Here is a 22074-nt window from a genome sequence, read left to right on the forward strand (position 1 = left end):
CCCCCACCCTCCTCTAGTTTATCTCTCCATGCTTCAGGCTCTCTGCCTTTATTCCTGATGAAGGGCTTTTGCCCGAAACGTCGATTTCGCTGCTCCTCGGATGCTGCCTGAATTGCTGTGCTATTCCAGCACCACTGATCCAGCACAGGACAGAGTCAGGGCTGCCTCTGCTGCAAGTAAAGCAGAGGTGGCAACAGAGATTAGTGAGTGTCAAGTGGGGTGGGCTAAAAAAGGTGTACCTTGGTGCTCTGGGGCATTGTCCCAGTGGTTTCCTTAAACACTTGACCCTCCAGACCTCAAGTTCTGAAGAAGAGTCATTGGACTCAAAATGTTAATCCTGTTTCTCTCTCCATAGATGCTGCTAGGTCTGCTGAGTCTGTCCAGCAATCCCTGTTTTTATTACTGTCTCCACAATAGACAGATCTCAGAAGTCATGCAGAGGTGAAACAAGTCAAAGTTCAAATATATATAACAGCTTTCTTATAAATAAATGCACTTAGTTATGAAAATTCATTCTATATATTTAATTTCTCTCAAGTACTTAATTCCTTCTAAGAACAAATAAGTAGCTATCACTCCACACGAAAGGCAGCAACCTCATTGATCTGTCAATCAAAAAGAACAGACAGCAACCCCCATAATAATGATTTAAGCAGTAATACTGTTATGTTTATTGACATAACTCTGTGCTACCACTATATTAGAACTGCTGTGTACATTTTCTTAAACTCCCAAATACAAGCAAACAGACTTTTAAATTTTAAAGACCAGGATATTTAAATCATTTCATAAAAATTCAGAACCCATAATCAGCCCTGGCTCTTGTGGAAATGAGGCCTGACTGAACTCAGCATATGGTTTATAATCACTCTGCTGAGTTTGGAGATCTTTCATTTGGGAACCATGCCCTGTCTCTGGAACCCTCCCCCTATTACAGTGAAAATAAGATCTCTTGAAAGGGCAGGGGCTTGGGTGTCTCCATGATCTGCATTCTGCTCTCAATTTTTAGAAGTTTTTGGAATCTCCATGACTTTGAAAACAAGTAAAATGCTGAAATCACAAAAACCTCGTCAAGACAGCGTAAACACAGAAGCCAGGTGCTAATAACAATAGCATAATGTAAAAGGCAACAGTTATTCTGGTCAGATATACCTAACAACTTATCCACAAAACAATTGAGAACCCAGACAGAAAGGCATCAGGTCCTGCTACACAAAGAAACTAAATGATTGATTCTGTTTTTCAAACCATTACATGTACATCCCTGATTGGTCAGAAATATAGTAAGTTCCAGTAAACTATCCAAGAGATATTAAAAAATAGGGTTCAGCAGCAGACCTCACTCTTGGAAGCTTCTGAGGCCTTCTGAGGGGACTAGCATGACAAGAGGCAGAGACCTGCTGACCATCCAGAGAGAGAGAGAGAGAGAGGAAGAAAGCAGCTCCACAGACCCAGAGACAGAGAGAGCACAACTGTGTAAATCTACAAGAGACTCAGGAAGAATAGTAAATTTATGGGGCCAAATACTATTAAAGATTATTGCATATTGCTTTGGTATTGTGGGACACCTGGGCAAATTAATTCATAATATTCTGGTCAGAAAAGTGCGAAGTTGTTTTAAGAGGAGACTGGACAACAATTTCAATCTTTCCACACCACATTAACCTCCTCTCATCCTTTTTCATTTAACCCAGTGGTATTCAAGGGCTCTTAGACGACTTGCCTCCTCTCCCATTTGCCAACTGCCTTTTTGGCTTGCCAGCCCTGCACTTGCCCCCTTCACTGCTGGTCTCTTCCTTCGGACTCTCCCACTGATAACCCATCTTACTCTCTTCCTCAGTTCATTCCTCTTGCTGAAACGATGCAGCAATTGGAGGGTCATAAACAGGAGGGGCAGCTTGTGGAAGGATAAGAGGATCATTGGGCAAGGTAGGTGCAAGGCAGCCAATAGATTCTGAAATGTAAAAATTATGAATTTTAAAAATATTTCTGGATAATTGCTTTCCTCTCATCTTTGATCCCCCCTGACCACTTGTACAGTTGCAGTCATTATTAAAGTGCCTATCACTTCTCTAATCTTCTGCGATCCTCCTGAGCGGAGACTAATCGACATGTGTCGTAGATATGCTAGGAATGTAACCAATACCATTGTTTTTGTGTAAAAGTAATTTCATTTAGTGTGTTTGCATTTAACATGCTTTTTTAAGGAAGGAATACATTCAAGTGCTAAACAAATAGAGAAAGAATACAATTAACAAATACTTTGAAAATCATGTATTGTTGAAAGTTTAAAAAAAATGAACTACCGCAAATCAACACCCAGAAGACAGAGTGCAATGTGAAAAGGAAAAGTAAACAAGGAAAAGAACCTTGACTAGACCTCTGTTGTGGAAGCTTAGCCATGATCCCTACTACCACCTGGCAACAATACAACACTCAAGACTTTCACACCTTTCTTGGGGGGAGTGGGATCTCCCTGGTAAGGTGTGGAAGCTTTGTAGTAACAAATTCCAGATTTCAACGACTTTGGATTTGAATTTCTCCTGAATTCCCCTTTTTTAAAAAAAAAACTAGCAATGATCTTGTGTCCACCCTTCTCAGTTCACTGAGTGGATAATAGCAAGATGCTATATTTCACGGGCACAAATCTTCTAATGGTCTATACCGTAGACTTCATTTTAAGCCTTGAAATGAAGTTGTTTTTAAAAACAGCGTCCAATGTTAAATTGATTTCAGCCTTGATTCAGTGACAGCACTGTTGTCTCTTGGTCCAAGGTTGCATGTTCAAGTCTCCCTCCAGATCTCAAGTGACAGGGATGGGCAGCTGATGATCTATCACTGGCAATGAGGCTAAGTTGTGGGGAGGAGAGTTGGAATTTGTTAGAGTTTTAAAGTTTACTAGCAGAAAACAGAACAGCATTCCTGACTGCATGGAAAGTTTTTAAAATCAAAACATCCTTTTCTAGACCAACTTGAGCGATCTTCATCTGATGGGAAAGCCAATTGCCATTTCCTGCTCAGCTTACCAGGAAGAAAATGTATTTGGGGCTTGATGACTTCAGTAGACCACAATGTGCATAAATAAAGGAAGGCACTGCCAGCTTCAGACAGGTTAAAATTCTGTGATTAGGTTTGGCATAGCGGAAGTCATTAGGACAAGTTTCATGGTAACACCACCACCTGCAAGTTCTCCTCCAAACTACACAACATCCTTACTTGGAACTAGAATTACAGTTCCCTTACAGTGGCTGAGGCAAAACCCTGGAACAGTTTCCTAACTGCTCTGTGGATGTACATAATCCTCATGGATTAGTGTTTTCCAACAAGGCAACTCATTACCACCTTCTCAAGGCCAATTAGGGATAGGCAACAAATGATAGCATAGCCAGCCATGACTACAGTAAATGAGCCCATATAGTGCTAATAGCTAAACTTATTCTTATCATTATGCATAAAGTCAGAATAGCATCACTTCACCTTTAACCTTGATGATGAAATGGCTATATCTTTGTGCAAATTCTTAGTTATAAAAGTAAATGCAATCAACCTTACAAAATTCTTAACTTTATACTAGAAGCCGGTGATCCAGTAGGAACTTTTATTTTTCTTGAGGCCTCAGCTTCATTTAATGTCAAGAACAAAAAAAAACAGAAAAGCTATATATTCCACCGATCTTACAGACAAGCATAAAGAAAGCAGATCAACTATGAATGCTAAAGACAGTAAGCCTGCTGCAATGCAGCCCTCCCCTACACCCATTCCCATCTCAACTATTTGTATTTACTTGCCTTCTCTGCAAGAAGCTCTCGAATTTTGCTGGCCTGCACACGAAACTTGAGCAGTTGTGACTCAAGAGTCATACACCGGTCTTTCCAGTTTATCTCTCCAGTCATCTCTGACTCCTCAGCCATGATCAGTCTCTGCCTGGTTAAAAACTTAAATGTTGCGATCCAGAATTGTAGATGCTGTGAAAAAAATGTAAGGATTGAGCACAAATTGTACAGATGTAAACATAAATTAATTTCAGCACTCAACAGTATGAAGGATAACTTTTTTTATTTCAAAAATATACTTTGTTCATAAGTCTTTATATACATACAGTCACTACAGCAGTTTGATTTGGTGCACAGCCTTTACATATGGAGAACAAACACACCCAAGGCTTTTCTTACTTATAGAAGGCATTTGAGACACTGAAAGGTTTGATAAGTGAACGGACCCCTATTGTACTTCGGTAGAAAGACCTTAGATAGTGGTCTTTCCCTACTGCACCTTGGCACCAGCTGCCCCAGCTTTAGTGCATCACTCAGCACATAGTCCAGGATGTTGGAATATGCCAGTGTGAAACACTTTGTCATCTACAGCATAGCATTGACCTTGACCAACAATTTTCAGGCAGACCAAAGAGCGTCTTTCACTAATCTGACAGTCACAGTCCTCAGTCACAGTTAAGGCTTGTCTCGGTGAGTGTCCTGGGGAACAGAACTGTAGAGCACAGAATCCTGTGTCATGGAGCTACTCGGTATGCTCAGTTTAAAAGCTCAGTTTCTGCCTCACCTTGGCAATATGCTCCTTCTGGGTTTTTGTGCATGCCCTGGCCCCTACATACCATATTGCAAGCACCTTCGGGTAATCTGTCCTGATGGTGAGGGGGATAAAAGGATCAGTCAGCCCAGTTCCCATAGAACATGGCCTTGCTCTTGCCTTGATTTACCTTGGCTCCTGAGGTGGATTCAAACTGGTCACAGATGTTCATGATAGCAGATCTGAGCAGAAAACAGCTATGTCATCCATGTACAGGGAGGCTATGACCTGCAGGCCTCCACTGCCTGATAGAGTCACCCCTTTCAGGCTTGTATCCCTCCTGATGGATGCAGCACTATGCAACACACAAACAAACTAGGAGAGAGTGGCCAGCCTGACCTCATGCTAGATCTATTCAGGAAGCTTTCTGATTCCCATCTGTTGATTGACAATGCACTAATGATGTTGATGTAGGGCAGTTGGATCAGATTGTGGATTCACTCCCCAAAGCCTAGTTTGGAGAACATGTCACACATGCAGGTGTGCAATATCCTGTGAAAGACCTTCTCCTGGTCCAGGCTGATGAGGCAGGAGTCCATATCCCTGTCCTGCACGTAGGTGATCAGATCCCGGAGGAGCAAGAGGTTCTTAGAGATCATCCTGCTTGATACAACACAGGTTTGGTCAGGGTGAACTACCAATCCCAGATCAGGCCTGATCTGGTTGGCGATGACCTTACACAATATTTTGTAACCCAATTCAGCAGTGAAATTTCTAATTTCTTCCTCTTCCTCTTCCACTTGTAGATGAGGGTGATGATACCTCTCCTCATGGATTCACTCACGCTACCTGCCAGAAGCATACTATCGCACACCTCTTGTCCAATCAAATCCCATAGAGCTAAGTACAATTGAGTTGATAAGCCATTGCTTCCAGGAGTTTTATTCTTTTTGAAGGACTTGAGGGTCTTGGTCAACTCATCCAGAGATAATGACTGGTTCAACTTCCGCACTGTCTGTGGACTTCATGTATACAGTCTGGCATAGAATGATTTATTGATCTTCAGCATATCAGAGTGCGATGACATTACCGAGTCATCATTTTCCTTCAGGCTGCTGAGCACAGAGCGTTTCTTGTGCACGTTCCGGAAGAAGAAACATGAGCATACGAACATGATGCAGATCCTGGGCTGGAAGATTATCTTGGAGGCCTCAGAGGCAAAGAGTGAGGCTTGCTGGCTTCACCTCCTGGAGATCCTCTGTGACACTGACCCCATCACCTACTGCAGGAAGAGGTTCTGCAGGCTTCTCTGGAGGAATGACAGTTTTTCCTGTCTCTCACCTTCTCAACATCTTTGAGGATAAAGAACCTCTTGACTGTTACCGACTGACCCATTGGAGACTCGAAGAGGGGTTTCACAGTTCTCCAACCTGTGTAATCCCTTTTGAGCTCCTCAATGTTTTTTGGGGTCAACAGTTTCACGTTCAGCTTCTACATTCCATTGCCGGCTTACTAAACGTACAAGTGTTCAGCAGCATTGTGGTAAAGCATTAATTTAATTCCACTATTGTGATACACTTCTCTTGTTTGCAGCATAATACTTTTATTTTCTGTGAACACTAAAGTGTTAAGGTGTGCAGCATTCAATGTGTTACATAGTGCTATGGATGAAATATCATAGGGAACACCCAGCAACTTTGATGGATTATAAAGGTAAAATATAGAAAACAAATTAAATCCATCTCAATAAAGTTCAAAACATAAATAAAGCATCAATGTTTCTGAGGAGGTTTTTTTTTAAACTCTATTACACTCCATGATCTTAACATGGAAATCACTTCAGATTTTGGACAGGGAAACCATGAATTCTGATTAGTCTGTGCTTGGAGCTATTGAGGCAGGCAGCACAGACAAACTTTGAATGATAATAGCATTCGGCAGATTGTTACAGTGCTTCTGGCTGGCGAACTGCCCAAAATAGGATTGAATAGCATGAATGGCTCGTATGTTTTTCAGTACCACCAACTCATAATGCAAATCCATCCCCACTCAGTCAGCCAGCAGTATGTATAAACTCTTCAGGGATGTTGGGAGGACTCAAAATCATTTTGATAGCCTGCTGGGAATCATATGTCATGACTGAATTCTGAATAGTGCAATTCAGTTGGGAGTTTGGTGTCAGGCATACAAATGATATGTCCTGGCCAATAAAGCAGGTTTTGAATAATTAGTATCTCAATGCAGAGCAAGTTGGCTTGGAAAACATTGGATGACCTTTCCTACCAATAAGTTTGGAGGCTGTTATGAAGAGACCACAGAGGGTACTTCTCCACTCTTAAGATATCTGCTGTAGATCATTGCAGGTCTCTGGAGTTTAGTGGAGTGCAGGAATCATTGCTGTCAGGTAAAACAAACCCTTAATCTCAGGTACAAAATCGTGGTATTCAAATATTCTTTTCCTCAGTCAGCTGAAGACTAAACTATGGTTCACAGAACAATACTCATAAGTTGAATTAGACAGCAAGAGACTTTCAGAGACGTCTAAGGGTTTTTATTATAAATCTATAGTTTAGCACAAATACCAGTTTCTATATTTCCCTTTTGGACTCATTCCCTGTCCAGAAGGCAACTCCCCACTGGGAAAGAACTTTATTTTTGAAAAACTTACCATCAAATCATCTGCTTAACTTATTAAGCAACAATGACAAGTACTGCCCCCTAGGCACAACAAAACAACAGTAGAAGGGTTGGAAAAGAGACAGGAGATAAATAGAGAGTGTCTTTTCCCTGGGTGGGGAGGGAAGAGAGTCCAGAACTAGAGGGCATATATTCAGGGTCAGAGGGGAAAGATTTAAAAAGGGACCTAAGGGGCAACATTTTCAAGCAAAGGGTGGTGCATGTATGGAGTGTGCTGCCAGAGGAAGTGGTGGAGTCTGGTACAATTACAATATTTAAAAAAGGCATCTGGATGGGTACATGAATAGGAAGGATTTAGAGGGATATGGGCCAACTGCTGGCAAATGGGACTAGAGTAATTTAGAATATCTGGCCAACATGGATGAGTTGGACCTAAGGATCTGTTTCCTTGCTGTACATCTCTATGACTCTAATGAGCCCAGGTTTTGTTTTTAGAATTCCACTAATAAGTCACCCAATTATCCAATTAATACAAATAATAAATTTCCAACAGTTAACCAGGGAATTACAGCAATCACACAAAAAAAATGAATGAAGGGTGGGAAGGAGGGAGGTCATGAAATTAAAAAGGAGTTGGAGGTGGAATTAATGCACTCCAGCCCCCACAGTTCCCATCTCTCTCTAAAAGCCTCAAAAGGTGTTGGTACACACCCTGTGTTCCCTCCACAAAGAAGACCTGGACACAAGAAAAAGAGGGAGAGGCAATTGGAAACTGTGACCCTTGCTGCCTTCAGCTTCTGATAGGTACCTTGGCCGGGCCGAGGTGCATACCCACAAGGAAATCCTTCAACCTATCCATTTCACTCAAGAATCCAACACTTTTTAAAAACAATTCACCACCACATCATCCAGTTAACAAATTAAAACAAGTGACAAATTACAAGTACTGCATACCAAGGTCACTGTGACAATAATAAAACTGAAGGAAGGGTAGATTGAGAGGTCGGAGATCAAAGTTCTGCAGACCTCACTTTCTCCAGGTCGGAGATCAAATCGAGTTCAGTGGTAGGATCTCCACCTATGAGTAAGGAGGCCATGGTTCAAGTCCCACTTGCTCCAGAGTAACATCTCTGAACAGGATGGTTAGAAAATCTCAAGAGCTGGGTTCTTTTTGTTTCGATATATCTGCTTCAGAGATATTATTACACACCTCCTAGCCTAGAGGTAGGGACAAGACCACTGCACCACAACAGCACGAAAAGAACCCAGCACTTTTTCTTACAAATGGTAAATTAATTTTATTTATAGCATGGAGCATCACAAGAATATGCTTCTCCCAATTGGTGACAGTAGATGTTCCTCAACATACAGCCAGACAGTCACGGATGTATAGCATGGAAACAGACCCTTTGGTCCAACTCATCCAGGTCGTCCAGATATCCCAAGTTAATCTAGTCCCATTTGCCAGCACTTGGCTCATATCCCTTTAAACCCTTCCTATTCATGTACCCATCCAGATGCCTTTTAAGTGTTGTAATTGTAGCAGCCTCCACCACCACCTCTAGCAACTCATTCCATACACACACCCTCTGTTGCCAGAGAAAATATTATCCCGTAGGTCTCTGGGGGAATTAAGTAATATAACACCATTGAATGTCAAGGACGGTGGTTAGATTGTGTCTCTTTTCAGAGATGGTAAAATGTTGACTATTTCTATTTCATGATGCGTTAGAATGCACTCTCTTGCTCCTTTTGTAATTTAGCTTGCATTGGAACAGTACCTCATCTTCCACTTGGGGATCTTGCCACCTTCAGGCTAGAAGGCAGTGCACGGTGAACATGTTAATGCCAGTTCTAAGACCATACAGTAGATGGAGAGAATTTGTAATGGAAAACACAAGACTGGCTAAGTTTGTTTACATTCTCCAGTCTTAAAATTTGGCACAACTCCAAATGAGTGAAACTTAACTTCTCTTAATTCCATGTTCTTGTCATCTGATGTAATTAGTGAAAGAACAGGCATGCATCAACTGCACACCTTAGATCATAGCAACCGCTTGAATGGTAAAATCTCATCTTCTACCTTAGGAACACTCCATTTTTATTAATGCTTCAGCGAAGCAAATGACCTGGAGCTCAGTTTCTGAGGGACTGGATACACAAGCATTATGTGTTTATCATCTGAAACCTAATGACATTATTGCTATGCCACCTCTGGTATAATGACAGCACCACATCTATTCTCCCCTCATTTTTCAGCACTCCAAAGGAATTGTTTCCTTTGCAAGGAGCTGCCTGCTCATCAGACATTCCCTTTTACCCCCATAGCACCTTACCAAGCATGTAGAGGAGATGTATTGCCTGCCCATTATCTGCTGTGAACACTGCCTTTTTATTTTTGCGCTTTTAAAAAATTGTGCATAGAGGACAGAAACCTGATCCATACATTCTATCAACCCGGGCCTGACAATCAGTGGAATAGTGTGTGTATATTTGAAAAGGTTTAAATTTTGTGACATATCTGAGAATAGTGGGACTTGATTTCCAATGTGCTTCCTGATGAGTCATGACAGTGCTCTCTTCTTGGCCTCCTACATTGGTTCTATGTACCTCAGCATAAGCTCAAGGAACAGCACATCATCTTTCAACTCAGAAGTTTACAGATTTCTGTACTCAATGTGATCCACTATTTCAGATCATGTAATATGCCCTCTTTCTTCCCTTAAATCTTTTCAGTTGTTATTGCTGGTGATGCTGCAATTCCCATTTACACTTCTCTGGACCCACAGTTTGGTTCTCCACTTGTCCCATTATCTACTTATTTTCTTTTTCTCTATCATCCCTTTCATCATTTAATCTTTTCTGCCTTCCAACCCATCTCAGACGTTCCTTTTGTTCTTTCACCCTTTCACTGCCTTTGTATTTCCTTACTTACTGAACCTTTTTCAGTGCTGACAAAAGATTCCATCCAGAAATATTAATTATATTTATTTCCACAGATACTGCCTGACCTGCTGAATACCTCCATCATTTTCAGTATTTATTTATCTCAAGTTGATTATTCGAAAACTCCCTGCAGGCTATCTTTCAAGTCGAATTTATGTTATGTGTTTTAAAAGATATTATCTCTTTTTAAATATATATTATTCAGGCAATAATTTGCAGATGTAGACAAGCTGAAAATATTGCACATCAGAAGAGAAAATGGGAGATGTAGACATCCTTGCATAGTGTTGAAATAGCTAAGGGGAGGCTCCCAAACTTTCAGTTGATATTTTCTAATCAACCTGTTCAGAGACATTGTTCCACACCTCTGAAACTGGTGAGACTAGAAGCCAGACCTTCTGGCTCAGAGGTAAGGACACTATCACTGCTCCAGAAGAGCCCAAGATTTTCAGTAGATTCAACATGACAAATCAATACAGAGCAACAACAATTAACAAAGCCAAACAAAACTGACCTATTCAATGCAAATAATACAAAATTAGAAGTGGTGATCAAACTGCAAAATGCTCTGGTCAGATTGACTCCTGATTACACTTTTCAGACCTAGCTGCAAAGGGAGTGGGAAGATATTCAAGCAAGCAGAAACTGCACAGAAATGTAGCCATAAGATTGCTTTCTAGCATCATCAGTGTGAACTTTTGGCTCACGAGGTAATTTTATCTAAGCATATAGGTTAGTAATATTATGTAGAAAGTTAATATGGAATAGTATTTTAAATTAAATTAAACTGTTGCAATAATATATGGGGATACAGGTTAAAACTCATTCAAGATGATATTAAGATTGATATCAAGGAAGTCTTCCATCATATCCAAAGTCATGAATATTTGAAAGAGACTCCTAGGCAGAGTTTGGGAGTATGGATACTGAAATTATTCAAACAACAATTGGATGCAGTGTACTAGGTCATTGTTAGCAAGCAAAGCAAGGTTAGCTTTTTCTACATTATAACAGTCTCTAGATTCCAGCTTCTGGAGAGGTGATGGCCTAATGATATTATCACTGCACTATTAATCCAGAGACCTGGGTAATGCTCTGGGGATGGAAGTTCAATTCCTGCCATGGCAGATGGTGGAATTTGAATCAAATAAAAATCTGGAAATAAGAGTCTAATGTTGACCATTGTCAATTGTCAGAAAAACTCATCTGGTTCAATAACATTCTTTAGGGCCATCCTTACCTGGTCTGGACTACATATGACTCCAGACCCATGGCAATGTGTTTGACAACTAACTGCCTTCTAGGCAATAAATAGTAGTCTAGCCAGTGATGCCGATATCCTATCTAAGAAGGGTTTTCTGGCATTTGAGAAATGTGATGAAGCACTGAAAAATGCATATCCTTTTTCACATATTACAAATAAAACAGAATGAGTAAAATATTATTCATTACATTTGGGAATTTTATTCATTGAAGCCACTGATCTCCAAGCAAATATAACCCATGTCTTCAATGGTTCAAGATTCACCATATATGAAACAACAATTAAAGGTCTGTTACATTAACAGCTCACTTAGTAAATACATTTTGCTATATCTCTTCAAATGCAAAACAATGAGTAGAACTCTACATTCAAAAGTACTGTACAGAGCTTTGTCTGTGTGCAGTGAAATATGTCTCAAATATAAGCCAAATACATGTATATAATTATCATAATCCTAAGAATTACATGATTCCTAAATTTACTTTTATAACTGCATTCTGAAAGGGTTTCAGATAACATGTGTAGTCCACTTAACTAATGGATAAAGTACATATTTTAAAATGAGCTTGAAAACCAGTGGATACATTTCCTGACCCTGTGCTGATGGGCTTAGAGGCAGGGGGAACTGGAAAAATAGAAGTGGGGTCTTGATGGGACAATTTCCTAATGCATTCCCGCAGTCAGGGAAGTTTCCTGCATGAGTGAGGTTGCTGGGAGTCAGATCAGCTTTCCAGTTTACAGGGTCATGTCTCCTAATACGTTAGTTGAGGCTTTGCCAATATTTTGTTGCTGGCAGAGCAGGATTCCCAACAACGTCAATTCAATAATAGTGACTTTGTTGCTTAAGACTTTTTTGTGGGTGAAGTGGGATGGGGCGGTGGGGAGCAGGATACACGATACACACGAGATTTGAGGCCAGAAGCTATACATCTCACTCCAATCCACCAGAAGTGTTTCTCCTTCATCCCAATTGATCTGGGGGTCTAGATGTTGCTTATTTCTTCAGTGTTGTGCAAACAGGGTGACCTACCATAGCAGCACTCCCCTCTCTTCCTCAGGCTGGCAAGGATGCAGACTTACCAGTCTACTGACTGAGCCTCCAACATAAAAGCTTACTTGTCATCCTTATCAGGGCATGACTTGGAGGTGTCGGTGTTGGACTAGGGTGGACGAAGTTAAAAATCACACAACAACAGGTTACAGTCCAACAGGTTTATTTAAAGCACGAGCTTCCAGAGCGCCGCTCCATCACACAACCACTTTCGGTGTGGTGCTCCGAAAACTAGTACTTCCAAATAAAACTATTGGACTATATCCCGCGTGTTGCGTGATTTTTAACTTAACAGGATTTAACTTAACAGTGATTGTGAAGACAGCAAATTAGTGGCCATCTCCTAGAAATGGTCTTGCTATCTGCAAACATTGAATCAGAACCCTTATCATTTCTTCATATTGGGATCCTGAAGTTGGTAGCAACATTCCTGTCTGGGGAACATTTTGTACAAGACAGTCAGGCAATACAAAAACTCTATTTTAGAAGAAAAATCTAGACAAAGGCTTCCTTATCAGGTAAATCCAAATATAAAACTCCTAAGCAACAGCAATAGCAATATCCTGAAAACAACTTGCATCTTATTTCCTAGGATGAAGGGTTTGTTTTGTCAGGAAGGATTGAGTATAATAGGCTTACTAATTGATATTTAGAAGAATGAGAAGCAATCTTGTTGAAACATTTGATTTTAAGAGACTTTGACAAAATATACCCCAAGTTGTTTCCTTTTTAAAGGAATTTCAAACTGGGTGTGGCACAGTTTAAAAAAAGGTATCTCCAATTTAAAGGCAGAGATGAGGAGGAATTTCTTTTCTCATATGATCATTAGTCTTTGGAATTTTCTTTCACAGAGAACAGTGGATGCTGGGCCATTGAACATATTAAAAAGGGTGAGGAAGGCAGATATTTGAGGTGCAAAGCAATCAAGGATTCTTGGGTTAACAAAATAAAAGTACATCACGTCCATGTGGGTGAAGATCTTTTTTAATTCACAGTCAGCTGAAAACATAGGCGAAATTCCTACTATTTTTAAGAGTAATAATCTGCCCAAAAGTCAAGAAGAAACACTTTTGACACATACCTTAAGATTGCATTTTCAGTTGTTTACAGATTTAAACTGTGATGAGTTTAAAACAGTCTTAATTTCCATGCTCAACATTTTATTGCTCATCACCGTGTGTCCAAAAGAGACACGAATGAATTACCAACATTGATGTGGGTCTGGAACAGCATTTCGGTGAGATGTATGACAGGTTTCCTTCCATAAAGGATATTGGAAAACCAGTCAGGGTTTAAAATTTGAAAATAACTGAAAACCACTGTGTAAGAACATAAGGTCTGTACAGCCTGAGTTAGAACATAAGAAATAGGAGGAGTAGGTCATCAGGCCCTTTGAGCCCACCCTCTCATTCGGTAAGATCATGGCTGATCTTTTTGTGGCCTCAATGCCACTTAGCTACCCTCTCACCATAACCCTTAATTCCTTACTGTTCAAATGATTATCTATCTTACCTTTAAAAACAATGAGGAAACCTCAACTACTCCACTCAGCATGGAGTTCCATAGATTCACAACCCTCTGGGTGAATAAGTTCCTTCTCAATTTGGTCCTAAATCTGCTACCCCTCTTGTCCTAGTTTCACCCGCCAGTGCAAACATCCTCTCTACTTCTATCTTATCTATCATAAAACGTATCATAAATTCTGTTTTAAATTCAGAATACACGTTCTAGTGGCTTCTATTAGTTTATCCCTAAAGAAAGTAAACCCTCAGATCCATGTAAAAATAAATAAATTTTGAATGCATAATTATGCTAAACCGTTATCTGGTCTGGAGCAAAACTGTAGACAACGCAAAAGTTCTGCAAACATTGCAGTGGCTTTCACAAAAAAAGGTCCTTTATAGTATTTATTCAAAAGACTATCAAGTGACTAGAATTTCCAAACCCAGAATATAACCACACTTCGAAATATTCGCTGACGATGTGTGACAAAGTATTTTTTCATTAACACCCACTCTTAAAAGAAAGCGAACACTAAGCAAATAGATGATTGACTCGAAATAACTATCTGAGTAATGCTTTCACAACAACTTGTTCAAATAGTTCCCACTAAATGTTTCTTTGTTGGGGGAGAACGGTATTCAAACCATGACCGCTACATTTGTGAGAACTCCCAAAGTGCGCCTTAACCTCATCTTTTCTACACTGTGCTGTCAGTGAAGTTACATCAGATCCAACAACTAATCTTGGAAAAAATGCTGTACTCACTTTCAAGATTCCACGTCTCGGTTACTGCCACAGCCGTCTAACTAATTCAATGTGCTATTATTCCCCTCCGTTAAACTTGCCAGGAGAAACTGAGGGCAGATGTCAAAGCGGGCTTTGGGCGTGGGGCGAGCTGCGGTCTCCCCGGCTGATGGTACTACTGCTCTCCCCTTGTCCATGCCGATCAGACTGCACCGAAGAGGCGATAACTTTCCCACACTCAGCTCGCTGGCTGTCAGCGGATTCTTAGCGCAGTATCCACCTGGGAGCACAGAGGAAGGATCATGCATGCTAAATGACATTCTTTGATTGACGTACCCTTCCACCAATCGGGTGGCCGTCCGAACGTGCTCGCCTTTTAGTTAGGGGGGCGGGCCTTGCGATTGAGTCTCGCGGGGAGACGTTTGGACGTGAAGAGGTGCTTTTGACGTTCACGTGGGTTATCGTTGATGCGTGGCGGCGAATAGGAACCGGCTCTTGTAATGGAAGCACCTTCTTAAATGCTTTTAATTTTTAATGAATATTGTTTTCTAGTCCCTTTCCTGAAGTTATCTCCAAAGGAGCTCTTGTTTTCCCGTTTGGAAACTAACTGTGGCGGAGATGGTTCTAAAGAAGAAGAAGGTCCTCGACGTTGGTCGAATTGTGCTTGACCAGCATCAGCTAGCGAGATTGCGATGTGAGTAAACACTTGTCTATTGCAGGCATCAGAATCCGGAATCCGGGCTTGTAGGCACAGTGCCCAAGCTTAGGCCGCAGAGACATACAGTGTGTAACTCGGCACTATATGGACACTGTGTGCAGGCCTTGGCAGATCTGGTATTTATCCAGCAATGAAGCAGTAGCAGCAGCACTTTGCAAACAGAGCTCACGATTAAGAAATCCGAATTGCATAAAATATTAGTGCATCTGGGTTTCTAATTTCAATTTGGACAACCCTGATGTAGGGCCCGTGTGTTAAAGGGTATTTTATCCTGAATTTGTAACATCGGGGGTATGTGGAGATCTTGGATAATGCACATAAAATATTTACACGAAGGGTTCTGGGGATGAGACATTTCAGTTAACATGAATGGCTTGAGAAAACTGGGGTTGTCTCCTTTGGAAGATTTTGAACAGTAAATCGGGAAAAGTTGTTTCCATGAGCTGAAGGGACAAATGACATTTCAAGCAAAACACTGTGGATGTTAGAAATTTGAAATCCAAAGATGTGCAGCTTAGGTGAATTAGCCATGTTAAATTGCCCATAGTGTTCACGGATGTGGAGTTTAGGGGTAAATGTAGAGTTATGCGGAATGGGTTTGGGTGGGATACTCTTCAGATGGATGGTATGAACTTGCAGGGCCAAAGCGCCTGTTTCCAAGCTGTAGGGATTCTATGAAATAAAAACAGAAAATACTGGATGAACTTAGCGAGTCTGGCAGCAGTTGTGGGGAGGGAAGTAAAGTTAATGTTTTGATTCCATTATACCTGAGGGGCTACCTCCTTTTCAGAATTGTTTGTAGTATACATTGATTTAAGATGAATGGTAAAAGAGCCAAAGGCAGCAGAAAGACCACACTGTTTTAATGCAACATATTGTTTGAATCTAGAATGCACTGACTGAGTGTGGAAGTGGACGTCTAACAGTGACTTTAAAAGGGAATAATCATTTGAAAAGAAAAATTGTTTCAGGCTTACATGAAAAGGATGAGGAATGGGCCTAGTTGAGTTACTTTTGCAAAGAGCTGGCGTGAGCATGAGTCAAATATCAACCTCCTGTGATGATTGCACTCTGATTCTGTAAATATGACTTCAAACATTGAGCAATACATATATATTTATGTCACACATATAATGAATCAGCATAGTGCATTTACTGTTACACGGTGGCACAGTGGTTAGCACTGCTGCCTCACAGCGCCAGAGACCAGGATTCAATTCCCGCCTCAGGGAACTGTCTGTGTGGAGTTTGCACATTCTCCCCGTGTCTGTGTAGGTTTCCTCCGGGTGCGTCAGTTTCCTCCCACAGTCCAAAAATGTGCAGATTAGGTGAATTGGCCATGCTAAATTGCCCATAGTGTTAGGTAAAGGGGTAAATGTAGAGGAAGGGTCTGGGTGGGTTGCTGTGCGGACGGTCGGTGTGGACATGTTGGGCCGAAGGACCTGTTTCCACACTGTAAATAATCTATTCTAATTGTGGCAGTAGATTTGTTCATCAGATCCTACAAAGGTGAAGGGATGAATTGGAATTGTAACAAACTGAACTATCGGCCAAAAATTTAGAATTTTCAATAGTGTCAAACATTTCAAGTGTACCTGAGCTATTAGAACAACTATTATCTTAATGCTTCATCCGAAAGGCAGCATCCCTGAAAATGAAGCAACCTGTCTGTATTCTGTAGAAGTTATGCTTTAAATCATATGGTGAATTCTTGTTGTACGGTTTGGATGCAGTGTTGATACTAACTGAAATGCTGATATTTTTAACTAGTAAAGCCACCTTCTTACCAGTGAGCTTTTTTTTGCAGTTCGTGATATATACTTCAGGTTGCTGCAAGCTAATCTAGCTTTGTTCCTGGAATTTACAACAGTATGAGCTCCTTAAGGATGTTACACGTGTTTTTGCCTAATCTGAAAAGTTAAAATGCTTTTAAATTTAATTCTGTAAGTGACTTTGCATCCACTTACAAGTACAATAGATTGTATTGAATAATGTGCAAACATCCTACCACAAGTACACAAACAAGTCACATTTAACCATACCTCACTAGAGTGTTGGAGAATCAATGTATCTTTTTACCCTCAGGCATAGTAAGTGTTGAGAAGAATGATCTTGCAAATCTTCTGCTGGAATGTGCACAGCTCACTGATGGAATTCAACAACTGTGTTTATTAAAGAAGGTCAGTTTGTTTTGCTCCTTTGGGCTTCATTTCAAACTCTTCACTGAGCAACAGTATCAGACAAATATAGTCATGAAGTTGAAGGCATAATTTATGTTTTCAGAAAGTGATGTTCACATCTTTTCCGCAACTGTGATTTGAACAGTTGACTTTTTAAAAAAATAATGTGTTAAGGGCCTTAGTGCAAGAAATCATGCTGCAGCGCTATTAAGTAATGATCATGTATATGCATCACTCCATTTCAATTATAACTCAAAACATTATTGGATTACATTAAGGATTTGTAACAAATAGAAAATGTGATCACCGAATTGGTACTTCTAAAATGTTTTGTTACTTTTTCTGGAGGTTAGGTTTGAAGTGTTGAAATTACCTTTGAAATGTATGTTTAACAGACCACAGAATCATACAGTATGGATGCAGACCCTTCAGATTATCCAACTCATTGTTGTTTCTGTCTTTTTCCAATTTTCTTCTCTTTATATCCAGAGGTGTTATTACACACAACTGTATGGCATTTTTCACACTGCCAAATCACTCCAGATACCTTTCATGTATTATCGACCACTAATAAATCGCCATCTCCAATTAATCAATTTGCATGCAAAGCTTGGCAATTAAACCAGCTCTTAAGTACAAAGTCCAATGAGCATCATCTGCTATCAGTCTACTTTAGAACTGTTCTATTTGACCTTTAAATGACCTGACTTTCTAACACAACAATGAGCAGTGAGGGCATGTGTATCAGTCATTTCTGGTTACTTTACTTTAGAATTTCTCTTTCTAAATTTGCTCATGGGACATAGGTGTAGCTGGCTGGCTAGTATTAAATGCCCATCCCCAGTTGCTCTTGAAAGGGTGATGGTGAGCTGCCATCTTGAACTGCTGCAGGCTAGGTAGACTACAATGTCTTTAGGGAGGGAATTCCACGATTTTGACCCAGCGCTAGTGAAGGAGCAGCAATATATTTCCAAGTCATGGTTGTGAATGGCTTGGAGGGGAACTTTCAGTGAGTAGTGTTCCACTGTATCTGCTACCCTTTCCTTCTAGATAAAAGTGCTTATGGATTTGGAAGTTGCTGTCGAAGTGTCTTTGGTGAATTTCTGCAGTGAATCTTGTAGATTGTACACACCACAGTGGTGGGAATGGATGCTTGTGGATGTGTTGCCAATCAAGCGGGCTGCTTTGTCCTGGATGGTATCAAGCTTCTTGAGCGTTGTTGGAGCTGCACCGAACCAGGCCAGTGGGGAGTATTCCATCACAATTCTGCCTTGTGCCTGGTAGATAGCTTTGGGGAATCAGGATGTAAGTTACTTGCTGCAGCTTTCCTCGTCTCTGACCTTCTCTTATAGCCACTATATTTATATGGGACGTCCATTTGAATTTCTGTTCATTGGTAACCCTATTTGGATGGTAGGGGATTCAATGACGGTAACATGAATGAATGTCAATGGATGGTGGTTAGATTGTTTCCTTTTGGAGGTGGTCATTTGTATGGCATGAATGTTTCTTGCCACATGTCAGCCCAAGTCTGTATATTGTCCAGAACGTGTTGCCTTTGAACATGACTGCTTAGTGTCCAAGAAATCATGAATGTGCTGAATGTTGTGTAATCGTCACTTCTGACCTTGTGGTGGAGGGAAGGTGTTTGCCATCTAATGACAAATAGTTGCTACGCCTATACTCCCAGGAACTGATTTCATAGACTAAGGTCACATTGCGGCTGTACAGGATGTTGGTTAGGCCACTTTTGGGATCTTGTGTGTAATTCTGGTCTCCCTTCTATTGGAAGGATATTGTGAAACTTGAAAGGGGTCAAAAATGGTTTACAAGGATGTTGCCGGGGTTGGAGGATTTGAGCTATAGGAAGAGGCTGAATAGGCTGGGGCTGTTTTCCCGAGAGCATCAGAGGCTGAGGCTTGACCTCGTAGAGGTTTATAAAATCATGTGGGGCATGGATAGGGTGAATAGGCAAGGTCTTTTCCTTGGGATGGGGTATGTCCAGAACTAGAGGGCATACGTTTAGGGTGAGAGGAGAAAACTCTTTTAAAGGGACCTAAGGGGCAACTTTTTCATGTAGAAGTTGGTGTGTGTATGGAATGAGCTGCCAGTGGAAGTGGTGGAGGCTGGGACAGTTACAACATTTAAGAGGCGTCTGGTTGGCTATGTGAATAGCAAGGGTTTACAGGGATATGGGCCAAGTGCTGGCAAATCAAACTAGATTAAGTTGAGATATCTGGTCGGCATGAACAAGTTGGACCAAGGAGTCTGTTTCTGTGCTGTACATCTTTGACTTTATAACAGCTGCCTTAGATATCAGCCACCATTTCTAATACTTCAGTACAATTATTTACACGACTGTATGTAAACTAAGTCTCTGTCTTCCCTCGCCATGTGTTTCTTCTACCATAGACAAAAGAGTAGCATTCTTTTACTTTCTGTTATCTACTTGTCTCACTGGTAAATATAAAACTTTGTTTCTTTTTCACAATCATTATTGGAATCATATACAAGAAAAGCCTTTCAACCAAATAGTTTGATTAGCTTATTTCTCTCTGGGATTTGCAAGCTATGTTACTCTGTTCTTTGGGAAAGCTACAGCATGGTTTACTTTTTAAAAATTTGAACATATTTCATTGGCTTTTCACTTGTTTATTGAAGTTGAGTCAAATTTGAATTGACCACACTTTCCCTCGTGTTGAAGCTTGAAATTAGATTAGATTAGATTAGATTACTTACTGTGTGGAAACAGGCCCTTCGGCCCAACAAGTCCACACCGACCCACCGAAGCGCGACCCACCGAAGCGCAACCCACCCATACCCCTACATTTACCCCTTACCTAACACTACGGGCAATTTAGCATGGCCAATTCACCTGACCTGCACATCTTTGGACTGTGGGAGGAAACTGGAGCACCCGGAGGAAACCCACGCAGACACGGGGAGAATCTGCAAACTCCACACAGTCAGTCGCCTAAGGCAGGAATTGAACCCGGGTCTCTGGCGCTGTGAGGCAGCAGTGTCAACCACTGTGCCACCGTGCCACCCATGTCATGTTTCATTCAATCTAAAATTTCCACAAATCGCTATGTTTTTCTCTACATTTCAGATTGGTTGTATGTTAAGAAAACTAGGCGGAGATGATGTGCATCATTCACAGAGCGGTACCTGTGTGGAAATATTGGTTAGAATTTACTGGGGTCTAGAATCCAGAAGCCCCCTGAAAAGAGCAACAGCAAGGTAACCCATGGAGTATTTCTTTTCAGTGCATTTACAAGTGACCTGAGAGATTTTGTTTTGACCAGGTGAGGGGATAATGAATATGCTCCCCCTTTTTTTTTTTTAACCCCCATGTTGACCACAAGAAGTACTTGGAATTACTTTTAGCTTGTTTTTATATCACTCTATATAATTATAGTTTGTTTAATAAAAATGAAGGAGCCAACTAAAAGATTTCCTTGAATAAAAGAATGTGGAATTTTATTACTTACTTACACTCAGAAAAATAATAAATAAAACATTGAACACCATCAAATGGTGCAAAGTCTACAAAGTCGTGTATGTCTGTTACAAAAGTAAGAAGTCAAGAATGCGCACCTTTTCAGATAAAGGTCTTTTGAATCCTTGAGCTAGATTTTAACCTAAGACTGTGAATATTTAATGAATTACTTGTCTCTTCAGCATTGAAATCTGTGAATAGCGTTGAGTTCTGCGTGAATAGATCTTTCTCCTATTTACTAATTCACTGATCATCATTTTAATGAAAGTTGAGGGTAAACAAGCGGGAAATAGTCTTCCAGTTGTGTGTTACCCATACATCTTGCATTTCTGCTCAAAAGTTGTTTTACTGGAATATAGTTCTCTTGCGTATTCCAATTTGAACAATCTACAGGTGACTTTCATTACAATATGTGAAATTTTCAGAGGTGTAAGTTAAAAATAGGCAAGGATTTCTCAACACGTGAATGAGGTTTGGTGCCTTTTTATCAAAAGTTAATCTCGGTTCACACTTTCTTTGTTTAGTGCACGTTTGTATCGTGAGCAAGGCTCAATTTGGTCATGTGACTACTGCAGCCATTATGTCAGTATTTTTTCCTTTTTTGTTGTGGTTCTGTTCGCCGAGCTGGAAGTTTTTGTTGCAAACGTTTCGTCCCCTGGCTAGGCGACATCATCAGTGCTTCTTTGATGTTTCCTCCGGTGTTTATAGTGGTCTGTCCCTGCCGCTTCCGGTTGTCAGTTTCAGCTGTCCGCTGTAGTGGTTGGTATATTGGGTCCAGGTCGATGTGTTTGTTGATGGAGTTTGTGGATGAATGCCATGCCTCTAGGAATTCCCTGGCTGTTCTCTGTCTGGCTTGCCCTATGATAGTAGTGTTGTCCCAGTCGAATTCATGTTGCTTGTTGTCTGCGTGTGTGGCTACTAAGGATAGCTGGTCGTGTCGTTACGTGGCTAGTTGATGTTCATGTATGCGGACATGAACCCTAGCCAGAGAAATAATAGCCAACCTAC

General features: G+C 40.7%; 2 protein-coding genes across 5 annotated transcripts in view; one reads left to right on the forward strand and one right to left on the reverse strand.

The window, feature by feature from the left end:
- Nucleotides 1–15015, reverse strand: part of plekhh2 (pleckstrin homology domain containing, family H (with MyTH4 domain) member 2) — a 116450-nt gene extending 101435 nt beyond the window's left edge. Inside the window, exons 1-2 of one of the 2 annotated variants that reach the window (XM_043695674.1) lie at nucleotides 14691–15015; nucleotides 3789–3965 (exon numbers count right to left, since the gene is read on the reverse strand). In XM_043695674.1, the coding sequence (XP_043551609.1) occupies nucleotides 3789–3911 (123 nt within the window). In that variant the 5' untranslated portion in view covers nucleotides 3912–3965; nucleotides 14691–15015. The remainder of the gene's footprint in view (nucleotides 1–3788; nucleotides 3966–14690) is intronic. The other variant, XM_043695675.1, reaches the window with a different exon arrangement.
- Nucleotides 15016–15089: 74 nt separating this feature from the next.
- LOC122552759 (thyroid adenoma-associated protein homolog) overlaps nucleotides 15090–22074 on the forward strand; it is a 381744-nt gene continuing 374759 nt past the window's right edge. For 2 of the 3 annotated variants that reach the window (XM_043695686.1, XM_043695688.1), the window contains exons 1-3: nucleotides 15112–15363; nucleotides 17473–17567; nucleotides 20677–20807. In XM_043695686.1, coding sequence (XP_043551621.1) covers nucleotides 15288–15363; nucleotides 17473–17567; nucleotides 20677–20807 — 302 coding nt within the window. In that variant the 5' untranslated portion in view covers nucleotides 15112–15287. The other variant, XM_043695687.1, reaches the window with a different exon arrangement.

Source organism: Chiloscyllium plagiosum, chromosome 9, assembly GCF_004010195.1.
Source record: "Chiloscyllium plagiosum isolate BGI_BamShark_2017 chromosome 9, ASM401019v2, whole genome shotgun sequence".
Classification (NCBI taxonomy): domain Eukaryota; kingdom Metazoa; phylum Chordata; class Chondrichthyes; order Orectolobiformes; family Hemiscylliidae; genus Chiloscyllium; species Chiloscyllium plagiosum.